The sequence below is a fragment of the Aulostomus chinensis genome, chromosome 19 (genome assembly GCF_037954235.1).
Source record: "Aulostomus chinensis isolate RoL2024-O1b breed Wild chromosome 19, RoL_Achi_v1.0, whole genome shotgun sequence".
Taxonomy (NCBI): Eukaryota; Metazoa; Chordata; class Actinopteri; order Syngnathiformes; family Aulostomidae; genus Aulostomus; species Aulostomus chinensis.
This window is the reverse complement of record NC_141338.1, coordinates 12,868,847-12,883,657: the sequence shown is the minus strand read 5'-3', so window position 1 is coordinate 12,883,657 and position 14,811 is coordinate 12,868,847. Positions and strand designations below refer to the sequence as shown.

Sequence of the window (14,811 nt, the reverse complement as noted above, 5' to 3'; positions counted from 1 at the left end):
CTGAGTTTGCTTTTGTATTCTACAAGGAGCCACGTCATTAGGTTTTGTGAAATTGTGAAGATGACTGCTTTAAAACCTGTGGCTTGATAGAAGAACTTAATCTTGAGGAGAACCTATAGAACCCCAGGTCACATTATTTTCCCTGTATGATTTTTAAATTTTTTAAAACTTATTTCATGTTTTCATTATCCAATTCTATTAGTTATTTTGATTGGTATCCTTCCTTCTTGCTTGTGTTTGAACTGTTTCATGCTTTTCTTATGTCTTGACATGAAGATGTTATCACAGTATAAGGCCACCTGTTTTTGAAGATGGACATTTTTTCAAAAAAGCTGAATACAAAATCTGTGTTTGCTGGCCAGTCTGTATTCAGAAACTGACAGGTTCTTACCTAGATTTAGGTTGCAAAATACTAAAAATAAGCTTGGTTAAGTTATTTCAGTGAATAGTTGGAAACTTTTCTCATTTGTAGGGGCGATGCCGCAACATCCAGGTTTAGCACCGCCCACAACAGTTGTGATTGGCTTACAGAACTACATGGAGCAGAGCCAAATGGAGGCATGTTGGTCCATGCGAGACTAATCAGCATAAACTTGTAAAGATGCTATTGTTCTTTACCGCTGACTGAAAGTGAAATCCTTCTTTGCTCCTGATGGTGTGAGTCCCAGCACCAGCCTTCAAAGGATGCTGAACAAATGCCCCGTTTTTGTGCTGCATCATTCAACGTAACGACCCAACTTCCACCTCCTTTCCAAATACGGGGAGAAAATATCTCAAAATCTTGGCCAAGGTGGTCTTTGAGTAACATTTCTTATTTAGAGGCTGTTTGTTCCAAATACACTGATCGTCAATAATGAAACGACGGGTGATTAATCTTCAAAACACAAGGCTAGTTAAGACTCTAGACTGGAGTATTTACCGATGTGTGTGTCTGTGTGTGTGTGTGTGTGTTTGTGTGTGCGCATGTGTGTGTGTGTGGTGCTCTGTCATCACAGTGAAGGGATATCCCAGAGAAGTGTGTTGCCCCAGGCTTGTTTGGGGTGGGTGGGTTATTTCACTTATTTTACTTGATGCATTTTCGTGCCTGCTCTCACTGTCACAGTCTCCACTATTGTCTGAGCAAACATCCTCATATTTATCTTAGCTCTCCCCTGCTATTATTCAGCCTTAATCAGATCATAAAATTTGACAGGAAAAAAAGCAGCTAAAAGACAAACTCCATCCCTAAAAACACTTCTTGTGCATTCACTTTCAGTCACACCTTCGTGTGTCTCACTCTGTCCTTCTGTTCTACAGGCTGACTAGATTCAGATTATTCTAACAGGTGTGACGATGAATGCCAAATATCCTTTTTGCAAGGCCGGTGTCACGCATTATTTCCCTTGCTACTCATTTTCCTCCCAAAATGCCTCCTCGTTATTATCTCAGCAGTGCACTGTATCAAGTATTTGAGTACAAAAATGTGCAGTATATGTCAATACACTTGATTTTACTTGTTTAATTTTTTGTCCCACTGTTGGTAACTTAGTCATTATGGTGCTTGGAAACAGAACAGACTAAATGAATGTGTTTTGTGTTGCATGAAAGATTTGGCTGGTTTTATTTGATCATGGACAGTTTGTTACCATTACTGTAACTATGATTACAGTTATCACTTGTTCTGCCATGTATCTAAACTTTGAAACATTAATTCTTGTTTTGTGCTGGAACTGATGAAAACTAGAGCTGAACCGAAATGGACAATTGGGGCCTGTCAAGTGAAGAAGAATATTTTTTGTTGCTGTTGTTCTTTAGTTTGAAAGAGCCCACAGTCTCATTTTCAGAGCGTTTCATCATCTTCTAGCTTTTCCACATTCCAACTGAAAATAACAAAATGTGCCAAAGACACTCCATCAGCTGGTAAAACATCTCTCCTTGTTTTTGATTTAATACATTGATTGTTTTTACTCGTCGAAACCTTTTAATGTTGTGTAGATAACTGGGTTGTCAGATCTCCTCCTTGTTGATAGTGTGGACGCTGTCAGTCCTGCTCCTTCTTGATTTTGAGAGATGATTTGAACTTGAAGAAGCTCACAGACCTTTAAAAAGTCGAACTTCCTCCAAAAAAGTTCGCCGTGGAACCAAAAAATGTACACAGAGGATGCAGAGAGCTGTCAATTCTGACCGCTGGGGTAGCATTTGCATTGAAAATACAAGCTGGCAAATCAAAAAGGGCTTCTTGTAAAACAACAGTGTGTTGGGCCACCGCATACTTCAAAACACTGATGGGTGCTTAGTTGCAGTTAAATGAGACATCAATTGGCTTCTCAAGTGAAAGAAGTCTCCATATTGGCCACACCCCTTGTACTCATTTCCCTCTCGTGACCTCGTCTCCCCTCTTTTATTTCCCCATTAGGAGTCGCCGCAGGACAGCGCCATCACCAGGGACATTAACAGGACGTTTCCAGCTCATGACTACTTCAAAGACACTGGAGGAGATGGACAAGACTCCCTCTACAAGATCTGCAAGGTAGGACACTAACTCAAACACAACCTTAACAAGGCACTACTTCATGTACTTCATCATGAGGGAAAAACCCCCTCAATACATCAGCAATAGTCGCATCACCAGACGTGTCACAACAAGCCACAACCTCTTGGCTGCTTGACAGTAAAATTTGGAGATCATACAGATCTCATTTCAGTGGTTCTTGAATTGATTTGTAGGTTTAGCAAACACAGCACAAACCACCAATCCACCCTCATTCCTGATCAGTTAATTGATTCAGAGCCTGCCCCCACGAGGGTCGTCGCTGCAACCACACTGCAACGAGGGAATTGAACTGAACTGAACTGAACTGAATCCAGGCAACCAGTTCACTCAAGAATAATGGTTTAAGAAGGATCCAGTTGCTCAACAAACAGTATGTTTTACTGTCACACTTATTTTTCACCCAGGGTGCCATTTGTATCCTCCTTACCAGTGCTGCCAACCTTTGAGCTCATTGCAAACTGAAGGACACAGTAGTGTGTGTGTGTGTGTGTGTGTGTGTGTGTGTGTGTGTGTGTGTGTGTGTGTGTGTGTGTGTGTGCTTGTGTGCTTGTGTATGTGCACGTTCACTGCACTAATAATGACACGCAAATTATATTCTTCCATAGGAATGTTGAAAATTCCTATATTTTTTTAGATTGAAATAAAATTAAATAAAATACACAAGAAATTGCAGGGGAGGAAATGGCAACGTCAGTTTTCCCCAATACTGTGCAGCCCTAATTTCAAACAGTAAAATCGATTTTCTGTGTAAAATATATTTAGTAGTTAATTCCCTTTTAATTGGAGGCATCTGCAGTTTAACAAAAATTAGATTATCCTCTAAATCTTGTCTTTTTAAATCTCACTTTCCCTCCACCAACAGACGTACAAGCTGAATAACACAATGTCTTAATTTTGTTCTCCAAAAGACAGCAGGTTTTGTTGATATCTGCTCGATGAGTTTACTTCGGACTGCCGAAGCCAGTCGGTGAACTTTTGCTGAACTTTTGCATTCATTTAAAATGGGAGTCCCTTTAGGAAGAGATTTCTTTGTTGTCAGCATGGACAAGCAAACAAAAACTCACTGTACTCGCAGGCACGTGTGAGGGGAGATAACACAAGAACATTTCCTCTTGTTAATAAAGAATTAGCTCCCTGTTTTAGGAAGATTTATTACAGAAGGAAATATATAAATTACATTCTGTGTACAGATGAGGATGGGAAATTGGGAAAATGGTACGCTCCTTTAATGTTGCAGGAATGATGTTAAATAGTGCTGTTTAATTTGATGAAAAATGTGCATTATGATTATTTTTGCAATATTTCATGAAGTTGACAAAAGGGTATCATGAGTCTTCTTGCTTAGTTATCATAAAAAATGCACTTAAACGATATTAGGAAGCACGTAAAATACAAAAAAAAAAAATCATTAATTGATTCAGAGCCTGCCCCCACTAGGGTAGTCGCTGCAACCACACTGCATCGTGGGGAAAATGAGCTGAATCCAGGCAACCAGTTCACTCAAGAATAATGGTTTAAGAAGGATCCAGTTGCTCAACAAACAATATGTTTTACTGTCACACTTATTTTTCACCCAGGGTGCCATTTGTATCCTCCTTACCAACACTTCCAACCTTTGAGCTCATTTCAAACTGAAGAACCCAGTAATATGTGCGTGTGTGTGTGTGTGTGTGTGTGTGTGTGTGTTTGGGCGGAGGTCCAGTGCATTCCAAAAAATTTGTGGATGTTTCTTTGACATCCTGGATGAAAATGTTCAGTGGTTGAAACTTTTTTTAAACAATATTTTCATGCTTAATCACTATCTTGTGATTCCTTGTGAATACTCCCTCTTTGTTTGCCTCACGTTGTTATCTACAGTTGATCATGCTGAGGAATCAGTCACCACCATGTGTCTAAACAAAAGATAGCATTCACAAACTGAAGCCATTTCTGCGACATGTGTGCACCACTGTTCTGCATTTTTGTTTTGCACTTCCTTTTTTCATTTTTGTGGCTGCGAAACGACTATTAATAACTTGTGTAAAACTGACTTTTTTGTTAAAGTGGTGTTCATTATGACAAACACTGGTAAGTCCAAGTGATTTTCATGTGAAAATGAGTCACACGTAGTTACTGTCAATGACTCGATCTAAGGAGGCTCGATGAGCTCCGTAGATCTGCAGTGGCAAATGTTGCTTAATTAACTTAACAGCGGCTGCACACCTTTCCAGGTGGTTCAGTGAGTTCACACCAGTCACTGGCTGTCTAGGAAAGCACACACTTGTCTCTACTTTAATCAACCCTGCTCTGTACAATTGACTCTTTCTCTCACACACACCTGAAACAAACTGGTGTTTGTGAAGTGCAGATGCTCTCTTTGCCATAAAAATACACATACGCGCACAAACACACATACGCACGCCCGCGCGAGCACACACACACACACACACACACACACACACACACACACACACACACACACATGTCAACCTTCGTCCCACAATCCCACATGAGCCGTGTGGCAGCAGTGTGCTCACAGATTTGTCATGTATTATGTATAACTCAAGTGAGGGCATCCATCTCTTCCAGGATAAGCACCTCCTCAGGTGTGTCTGAATAATTCAGTGGGCCCTCCCTTTCCTCCCTGGCTGGATTGATCCACACTTTGTCTGTTTGGCTTGACTTATTATTTGTGTTTGTAGCTCAGTAGGCCACTGCAGCCCTTTTACAATCTTATAGCCCCGCTTCCCTCTGGTCATGTTTACTCCTCCGTACCTCTGCCTAATCTGTCTCTCTCCATTTATGTTGTGTTTCTTCTCTGCTCGACTGATTCAAGGGGCTTGAAGCAAGGTTAGGGAATTAGGAAATTACGGTACTGTTGTATCAGGCAAAATGTAATTAGGATTTTTCCAACAATCCCTCCAGTGTGGTTATCAAACACAAAAATACACGATAGAAGCAGGATCATTTACAAACTCATCCAAAAAGATGGACATCACCGATCATTGAACAGTAGCATCACTTTCCATTCGTTATTGTAGCAAACGGAGCTCGAGTGATACTGGATTTTGGGGTCTAAATGTTGCAGTATCATTGGGGAGTAAGAACGGCCTTATTAGATTATTTTTGCAGTGATCCCTCAAACATTGTCACCAAAATTTTGTGACAAAATATGAAGTGGAAGTGGGATATCTTACACTTAAAAAAAACAAAACTTTTGATTTATTTCACAGGGAATTTAATTATTGTAAATTACCCCTGGCATCCTCTTCTGAATTATGGACTATTAAAATTTAAAAAAAAAAAAAGTCATACAAGCACATATCAGACAGCGTATGATAAACCAGTGTCAGCCAGTATATTGGTGGGGCTCAAATTATACCAAATCACCCACAACCTCGCCACAATGGCGTCCGTCTTGGTCTCTCTTTCACTTATTATTCCAACCTTATTCTGTCTCAGTGACCCAGAAGTGGTTTAACATAGCTCAAAATCTCTTTCTCATGAGTTACACATCATTTGCAAGGTGAAGGTAAGACTTGTACTTGTATCTATTATCCAACACAGCGGTTTTCTTTAGGTCATTAATGTTTTTAATAACTAAGCGTTGTCTCCTCCCTCAGGCTTACTCAGTATATGACGAGGAGATCGGCTACTGCCAGGGACAATCTTTTCTGGCGGCCGTGCTGCTGCTGCACGTGAGTTCTCCTATCAGCAGGCTCCAGCCATCGTCTCTTTCAAACATCCTCAAGCACAGAGAAGGACTGTTTCTTTTTCTTTTTTTCCTCCCATTTGACAGTGACGCAAGTTCTGGTATCAAAATCTTTTTGATCAACTTTTCATACAACCTGAAGGACTGTTTGGTTTTCATTTGACATCAGTATCTTTTTGATATATTAGCAAAGCTTTGAGGATTGGCCTACTTTTATTTTAATGTCCAGAACCTTTGTTCATTCAGAGTAGATTAGAGGTGTGACAGAATGTCACTACATCATATATTTGTGGAATACTGACAATTTAGATGCATCAGTAATACACAGTAGTGTCGTCTGTTGCTTCTAGTAACATACCAACATTGCCACCTAGAGGACAAGTAATGTCACAATGCAATGTAACAATATTTTATTAGGTTAAGTTCAGGCAGTTCATTGGATGTTGTGTATGAATTTCCTTACAATATTTGCCACATTAACAGAAATCTGTATCGTCATGATATGAATTATCAGAGGTCTTGTTTTTCCTCTGCAGATGCCGGAGGAGCAGGCTTTCAGCGTGCTGGTCAAGATCATGTTCGATTACGGGCTCAGGGACCTTTTCAAGCAGAACTTTGAAGATCTGCATTGCAAGTTCTTCCAACTTGAGAGACTCATGCAGGTGTTTTGAATCTCTTTAGAAACACAACAGATCTCTTACAGCTTTTTTTTTTTTTTTTTTTAATTATTTAGTTATGGATCGCTATTTTCTCCATCACCTGTCTTTGTCATTCTTTTCTATCGCATTTGTTTCTAATCCTTTTTCCTCCTCCTGTTTCTCTGTCTGTTGCACATTTTCTCTCTGTCCCAAACAGGAATATATCCCAGACCTGTACAACCATTTCCTGAATGTGGGTCTGGAGGCTCACATGTACGCCTCCCAGTGGTTCCTCACCCTCTTCACAGCCAAGTTCCCTCTTTACATGGTCTTCCATATCATCGACCTGTTACTGTGTGAGGTGGGTAAATACAACGCCCCCCCCCCCCCCCCCCCACACACACACACCTAAAATTTGTTTCTTGCTTGATGTTTTCAGTTGAACAATAAGTCTGACCACTCAGTGCAAATCCAAATGGGTTTCTACATTTCAGTTGTTCTCCTCTGTTATATTAAGCACAACCACAGTTCATGCAAACACTTAAACAATTATATGATAATAATAATATATATAATTAAATCCATACGGGACACCCTTTATTGCTCAGTGTGGCTCTGCTTTCGGTTCAGAATAACAACTTCCTCTGAATCTGCTACTTTCTCCTTACTCTCAGGGCATCAGCGTGATCTTCAACGTAGCTTTGGCACTTCTGAAGGTAAGCACGCGCACGCATACATGCACACTCACACATACACAAACACTATAACTGACAACTCTAGCTCTGTGTAGAAACAAGCACACTGCCAAGTGTCAGGAGAAATTCAAACCTTGGAAAGATTTTGCACAAGTGAGCATTTTGTCACTCCATGATTCTCTTGAGTGTACATTTTTGGGCTTAGCCTTAAAATGTGAATATTGGGATGGTGTGTACGTGCATGTGTTTCTGTATATGTGTGTATTTGTGTGGAAGCGGGTGGGTTAACGAGGCAACATTTTAAAGCACTTAGACTGCCACAAAGTTAGAAAAGTACTATATAAGTACACTTGATGCATCACACTCTTGTGAAACAGCGTTTGCTTAATCTTGATTGTCAGATTTATGTTGCTATTAATTACATCTGCTTTGTTCCTGTGTCCTGATTTTCTTCTCCTCAGACATCAAAAGATGACCTGATCCAAACAGACTTTGAGGGTGCACTCAAATTCTTCCGTGTTCCAGTTCCAAAAAGGTATCGCTCCGAGGAAAATGCAAAGAAACTCATGGAACTGGCTTGTAGCATGAAGGTGAGTTTAGAGAAGAGGAGGTCAGACTTTATTTTGAAGCAATTTTTGTGTAAAAATAAAAGTGTATGTACAGTAAGCCTTTTATGCATGTAAATGTAATTTAATTGATTTTATAGAAAACCTGTACTGTAGTCCAGTAGTGCTACCTCTTGACCAGCAGGGGCCACTGTTGAACTTTCAGAGGATGTTTAACACACACACGCCTCTCTTTCCTTCTCCTTCTCTCAACAACAGATGCACAAACACACACACACACACACACACACACTTACACAGGCGCACACACACACTATACCTGTGCTCTGACCTGTTTTGAGAAGTCTGGCCTAGTTTAGATGGTCTGACTTTGAAGGTAACTTTGGGCGGATTTATTAGGACATACTCTGTGAAGGAGCCAGCTGACTTTTATTTATTCTTCATGGGGAGAGATTTTAGCTTTTTGGTTCTCAGCTAGACAGGAGGGCACTTGGAGGAGACACACACTCTGTTCCCCCAGCAGGGAGAAATCCAGCGATAGTAAATCAAAACCAACTGGACTGGATGTGCAGTGGCACAGAAGTTTTAGCTTCCTTTGTCTGACCGTACATGAACCACGTAAACATCATGTCATTCGGCCTCTCAGACAGTCAAAATAACAGTAAAAGCTTATAAAAGTTTCTTTTTCGTGCGTCCTGTGATTAATTTCTCCAGATTTGCCTCAAGTAATTATTCATCTTAGCTCTTCCTCCATTCTAAGTGGTTTGTTGTAGCCATTTTAGATGATTATATCCTCATGTTTGGTTAAACAGAAGCATACTGACTGACCACGTACTACTACGACTACTTGCTGGTGCTTTGTTAGACCAGAGAAAGTGATTCTGAGAAGTCACTTGGCAATCTGACCTGCTGTGACGACTATAATGTTGGAACTGGAAATTAAATCTGAGGCAAGGTAGGCTAATCTAAAACCTGGATGTGACTGTAGTGGGATTAAAGGACCAGATTACCGGTGCCCTCTTTGACTGTTGATACAGCTGCCGGATTGGACCTTGAATCTTTCTGGGTTGCCAGGTGCTCTAGATTTACTGGGCATATGTCAGCCTCTTATTGAGCTTCTTAAAATGATTTAATATTTTTACTTTATTGGAGTTGAAGGTATGAATCAGTGGAAAAGGAATGCAGCGATGTAGCAAGGTGATGTGGAATCTTTTTTTTAAGGTGTGTTTTACTCAAGATGTCCAAAATGTAGAATCTGTAACAGCAGAGGGAAAAAAAATACTACAGTGTCATAAATAGAGAGCAGAGTAAAATAGATTAAAAAAAAGAATTGTTCTAAACTTTAATTTTGAATAACTCAATAAAAATGTAAGGAACAAACTATGGTATAAAATAGGGATGGGACTTTTTTTTCCCGGCAAAACGACCGACAATTGACAGGTGCTCACCTTGAGAAAAGAATGTTGAAATGTTGGGGGGTGGGGGGCTTGTGCGATTTTCATGTGTATTTGTGAATTGCATTTTGTCTTTCAAGTTATTACATTGCCTATTCAAATAAAGATAAAAGTGCCGCTTTTCCCCTAATGAAATAGGATTAGATATTTTAAATAAAACGGGCCAACTGTCTGTTCTCTGTTTTATTTTTATAAACTCCGCACGGCAAAAGTAATGTGACAAATCGCGGATAAGGGCGCTCATGCCGCTGCCTTGTTTTTTCATGCACAACACAGTTTAAAACAAGATATTTCTTTTACCGGTAATTCCTGTAGGAAATAAACGTTACGGTTCTACCTCAGTAAAGCCTCGACTAAATTTTGCCTTTTTAAGAAGGGTGTTGAATAAACATTTTAAATTTGCAAGTGTCTCTCATTTATATTGTCACTGCTTTGATGGTCAATATTGGATGTTACAGGCATGTTTTTGAGCCTAGAATGAAGGAGTATAGTGGAGAATATTTTCCACCCGCTGCATTGCTGCTGCTGTTGTAAAAAAAAGAAAAAAGAAAAAAAGGCAGACAATTCGACAAAATTTGACACGTGGGTCTCAACTATTAACTCTGAAAATCCCATGTCGTTCTCATCCCAAATATAAAAACAGTACACTATTGAACTACACTTTTTCTCTATATAAGACATTCTGTGGGCAAGCCAAGGTCATTTATGTCATCTAATACACTTTCTTCTCTTAATAAACAACATTTGAGCCCTAAATCTAATTTATGCAGATTTGCCTGGAAATTCAAAACAGAATCATCATGAAAGCTTGCTGAGTTTTTTTCTCTGTCAGATTTTTTTTTGTCAGATTCTCCCCAGTACATCTAAACATGGGAACACAGAAGTTGAACATTTAGTTTCCAAACATTGATCCAAGCTGCTGTTTTTCAGGATTTCTGTGCATTTTGGGAGAAGCGTGTATTTAAGAGGTTGAAGTTTTCAGAACTGCAGAGAATCATCATCTGAGGGGGGGGGGGGGGGGGGGGGGCTGTTTTTTTTATACAATACCCCTTCAAGTTGCTGGTGTCAATCTGGAAAGAAGAAATTCATACTTGATTCAAAACATGTCTGATTAGAAATATTTAAACAAATAAGCCGTGTTTACTCTGTCCCCTAATTACTTCTGGAGGTAGAAAGATGTGAGTTGGCAGCTGTCTGTCAAGGCTGAGAAAGAGATGGGTGAGGCGACAGCTGCTCTGAGAGTAAACTCTAATCTTTACGCTGTATTTTTTTGCTTCCAAACAAAGGGAACATTTGATCACTTAGAGAACATGCGCGCACATACACACACACACACACACACAGACTTAGGCAAGGACGTGTGGCTCAGCCATGCTGTCCCAGTTCTGTCGACCTCGTAGGTGATGAGTTCTGGGAGCATGTGGATCATTAGATATTGTATCATATAATAACTGCAACAGGAGCCTGCAAAGACAACAGTTGAAGCACTAGAACCTGGGGCCCGACCGATATACCAGTTGCCTGATATCGTTATTGGCCTGTCACAGATTTGTCACCTTGGTGTATATGTCGTCCGATATGCGCCGATGTTAAAAAATTATTTACAGCACGTACGATGCAGAAAAGCCCACGGTGATTTAAATCTGTGCAACATAGTGTGTCCAGCAGAGAGCGCTCTGGTGCCTCTGCATGATTTGTTTTGGTCTTTATTTAAATGCTTATGTTTGACAGTGTTAAATGTTTCTAATAATTTAAGTTCTTTGTTTAGGAAATTAGCCTTCTACCTTTACGCTGTCACATCAGTACCAAATTGGTGCACAATGTTTCCTGTCCACTGTAAAAATTCACTATATCACTTGCACCTATTAATGACCTGTCATCATTTTATGATCTAACATCAGTTTTGGGCTCGATAACCCTGTATTGAATGAGCACTACTAAAATCCACAGAGTGGACAATGTGTTTGTTTCTGTCGGTTTCAAATGAGGCTTGGACAGTAGAGTTGACTGCATGTTAGAAAAGACTGAGGCAGCTGCTGGGCAGTGAAGGTTCCATTGATGCGACAGCCCAAATGCTCTGTGTGTGAGTGTGAGTGTGTGTGTGTGTGTGTGTGTGTGTGTGTGTGTGTGTGTGTGTGCGTGTGTGTGTGTGTGCCTGTGTGTGTGTGTGAACTGCAACTGTAGGCATGAATGTAACTGTTAAGTGAGACACTGATTCACTGTTCAGGGTGATCTAAGTGAACAACTGAACTGAATGTTTTATTCAGCAGTTCCACAAGAAAACAATGAATAATGTGAAATTCAATTTAATCTGCATTTTTTACTTTGAGTCACAACTTTTGCTTCAAACATTTTTTCATTTTAACAGCGATGCTCTTGTTTTTAAAGGGATTTTCTCCCTTTTTAGCCGTTTGAAAATACTTTTTACTTTTATTGCAAGCATTCTGACGAGAAACAGCGAGTATTTCATGATGTTTACAAACTCGGTGTGTAATTGTGTTAAATAATCCTAATCAGCTTGAAGTGGAGCTACAGTAGTGTGTCATTGATAATTAGTTGCTCAATTAGTTTTTAAAACAGATACCCATGTCATCAAGGGCGCCTCAAAGCAATGATGTGTTCTCTGTGTTTTGGTGTTCCAGCTACATTAAAAAAAATGCTGTAATCCTTCATTTGTATCTTAAAATCCATTTTCACTCAGTTCTTATTGTCATTTTGACCTTTTTGTCTCATTTATTGATGTTTTGTATCTTTCTATCTTCTCAGTGTCTGTCTCTAATTATATTTTCTGGTAAAGTTGTGTTAGCTCCATCGTATGCCATGAAAGATTTTATATCAGTTATAATAATTATTTGATCTTGTAGCACCATTAGATTTCCAGTTCTTCCATAAATCTGAAATAATATAAATTTCATACTTTAACATCTGTAGGCTGCTATTAGTTCGCTTGGACGGAACAAAAGAAAAACCAACACACACACACACACACAAAAAAAACCTTTTTGAAAGTCTGAAATGAACTCCAGTGATTCAGGCATCTCAGCATATGCTTCAGTTCCACCTCGTTAAAATTCTGGACTAAAAAAAAACCCACCCAACCCATCTTGTGTCCATGTTTACAGAAGATTGAATAGACTCTCGACTGGCAGCCAAGTCCACTACATCAGCCAGAAACTGAGTTTATTTTCTGTCCTCCATCACGAGTGTAATTGCAATTACTAATGTGATTAAGTACTGAAACTGTGTTGTTGCTGCCCTCCAGATCAGCCAGAAGAAGCTGAAGAAATTCGAGAAGGAGTACCACACCATTAGGGAGCAGCAGGAGCAGCAGGAGGCGCCCATCGAGAGATATGAGGTAGATCATATTTACACAAACACAAATATCAGTCGCGCCGGCTCGGTTCTTAAGACGTTTCTGTCGACATTTGATCTCAGCTCCGCAACTGTGTTGTAGCTACGTGGCATTGTTTCTAAACCACTGGGCCCATGGGGAGCCGTGAGCGCCCTCTAGTGGGTTGCTAAATGCTTTCAAATTGAAGCTCACTTTTTGCTGAGGAAATGATTTTTGTTTTCTTTCTGAAGCAAAATATTGATCTAAAATATGATGGTAAACTGTAGGTTTAATCCATAGGGATTAAAAAAAAACCTTTCAAACAAAGTGCTTAAACCTCATTTGGATGCATTTGAGTCTTGTTGGATGTCATTAATTTACTTCAGTTCTTTGATGAGAGCGGATTTGCCAAAAGAATTTGCAATCCGTCGTAGGGCCATCGGGAGCAATTATGGGTTCAGTTGCTCAAGGACACTTCGACATTGTCACCGGGGAAGTGAGGATCGAACCAGCAACCGCTGATCAGAACATCTGATGAAGATTTACATTTAAATCATTCTATTTATTGAATATTTAACAAACACTTACAAAACACTAAAACCCAAAACCACTGGTCCTCCTGACAGTGGAACACTGGCCTTTACACCTCAAGTGAACGAGAAATATTAGCATTTGCAGTTATAGACTCAACTCACCGTGCAAAACATAGCGCTCTCTAAACACTCCACCTTAAGGAAGAACATCGTTCTAATAAAAAAGAGAAAACATCAGTTAAGTGGGAACCTCCTTGATTGTGACATAGTTTTTCTTCACCAGCTTTACTCTTCCGCCTGTCTTCTGGGATCAGTTTTAATGTAACCACGTTAATGATGTACAAACCGGTTGTGTCTTGTTAAATATTAAATCCAGTTCTCACTCTGCCTCCTGGTCACTGTTAACTTTTACAGTCTGTGAGGGGTAAAAAAAACTCCTGAGTTGCTTACGCAGTCGTCTTTCACTTTCTTCCTCTTTCATTTCCTCTCTTCTCTTCATTCATCCGCTCCTCTCTTTTGCTGTCCTAATCTTTCCTGTGTCCTCATTTTTTTCATGTCTTGTTATTTTGTTGACAATTGCTTTCTTTTTCCTGTTTCCTGTCTTTCTCTCTCGCTCTCTCTCTCTCTCTCTCTCTATCTCTGTCTATCCCTCCCTTCCTCCAGAGGGAGAACCGGCGTTTGCAAGAGGCCAACATGCGTTTGGAGCAGGAGAATGACGACCTGGCACACGAACTGGTCAGCAGCAAGATCGCCCTGCGCAAAGACCTTGACAATGTAAGTCAGAGAAGGAATACATTTCCTTTGTGTGTGTGCGTGTGTGTGTAATTAGTGAAAAAAACCCAACACCGCCTCCAATTGTCAGTGTCGTGTGTGTGAATGTCAGGCAGGGAAAAGTGCATTTGTGTCTTTGTTTGACTTGAAAACAGACTGGAGGCTGAGAGTGAAAATGAAGGTGTAACTTTCAGTGACCTTGATGGCATCGGATTATTTGTCCATCAGGCTGAGGAGAAAGCAGACGCCCTGAATAAAGAGTTGCTGCTGACCAAACAGAAACTGGTTGACTCGGAGGACGAGAAGAGACGACTGGAAGAAGAGTCTGCACAGGTGAGAGACTAAATCCAAACTGAGCCTGTGCAGAGAATAAAGGTTGCCCCTCGCATCAGCTGGTTGTGTCATGTGATTCAGATACAGTAGTTAAAGTGTGATTCCCTAAGGCCAGCATATCTTCTGAATTGTTTACAATGGCTGTGTTTTGCCCACACATGCCAGCAGCGGTGGGGGGGTGGGCTGAGGGTGTATTCTTTTTCTGGTTGCCAAGAGTTGAAAAATGCTCAAAAGACTGCGCTCTTGAGCTGAGGTCAGACAAATAC

The 14,811-nt window shown here is 40.2% G+C and overlaps 1 protein-coding gene across 5 annotated transcripts in view; it reads left to right on the top strand.

Moving 5' to 3' along the window:
• rabgap1 (RAB GTPase activating protein 1) overlaps positions 1 to 14,811 on the top strand; it is an 80,736-nt gene that overhangs the window by 52,576 nt on the left and 13,349 nt on the right. For all 5 annotated transcript variants that reach the window (XM_086187096.1, XM_086187093.1, XM_086187094.1 and 2 more), the window contains 9 exons: positions 2,396 to 2,509; positions 6,136 to 6,210; positions 6,761 to 6,886; positions 7,080 to 7,223; positions 7,537 to 7,578; positions 8,019 to 8,147; positions 12,840 to 12,932; positions 14,105 to 14,215; positions 14,441 to 14,545. In XM_086187096.1, coding sequence (XP_086043222.1) covers positions 2,396 to 2,509; positions 6,136 to 6,210; positions 6,761 to 6,886; positions 7,080 to 7,223; positions 7,537 to 7,578; positions 8,019 to 8,147; positions 12,840 to 12,932; positions 14,105 to 14,215; positions 14,441 to 14,545 — 939 coding nt within the window. The remainder of the gene's footprint in view (positions 1 to 2,395; positions 2,510 to 6,135; positions 6,211 to 6,760; positions 6,887 to 7,079; positions 7,224 to 7,536; positions 7,579 to 8,018; positions 8,148 to 12,839; positions 12,933 to 14,104; positions 14,216 to 14,440; positions 14,546 to 14,811) is intronic.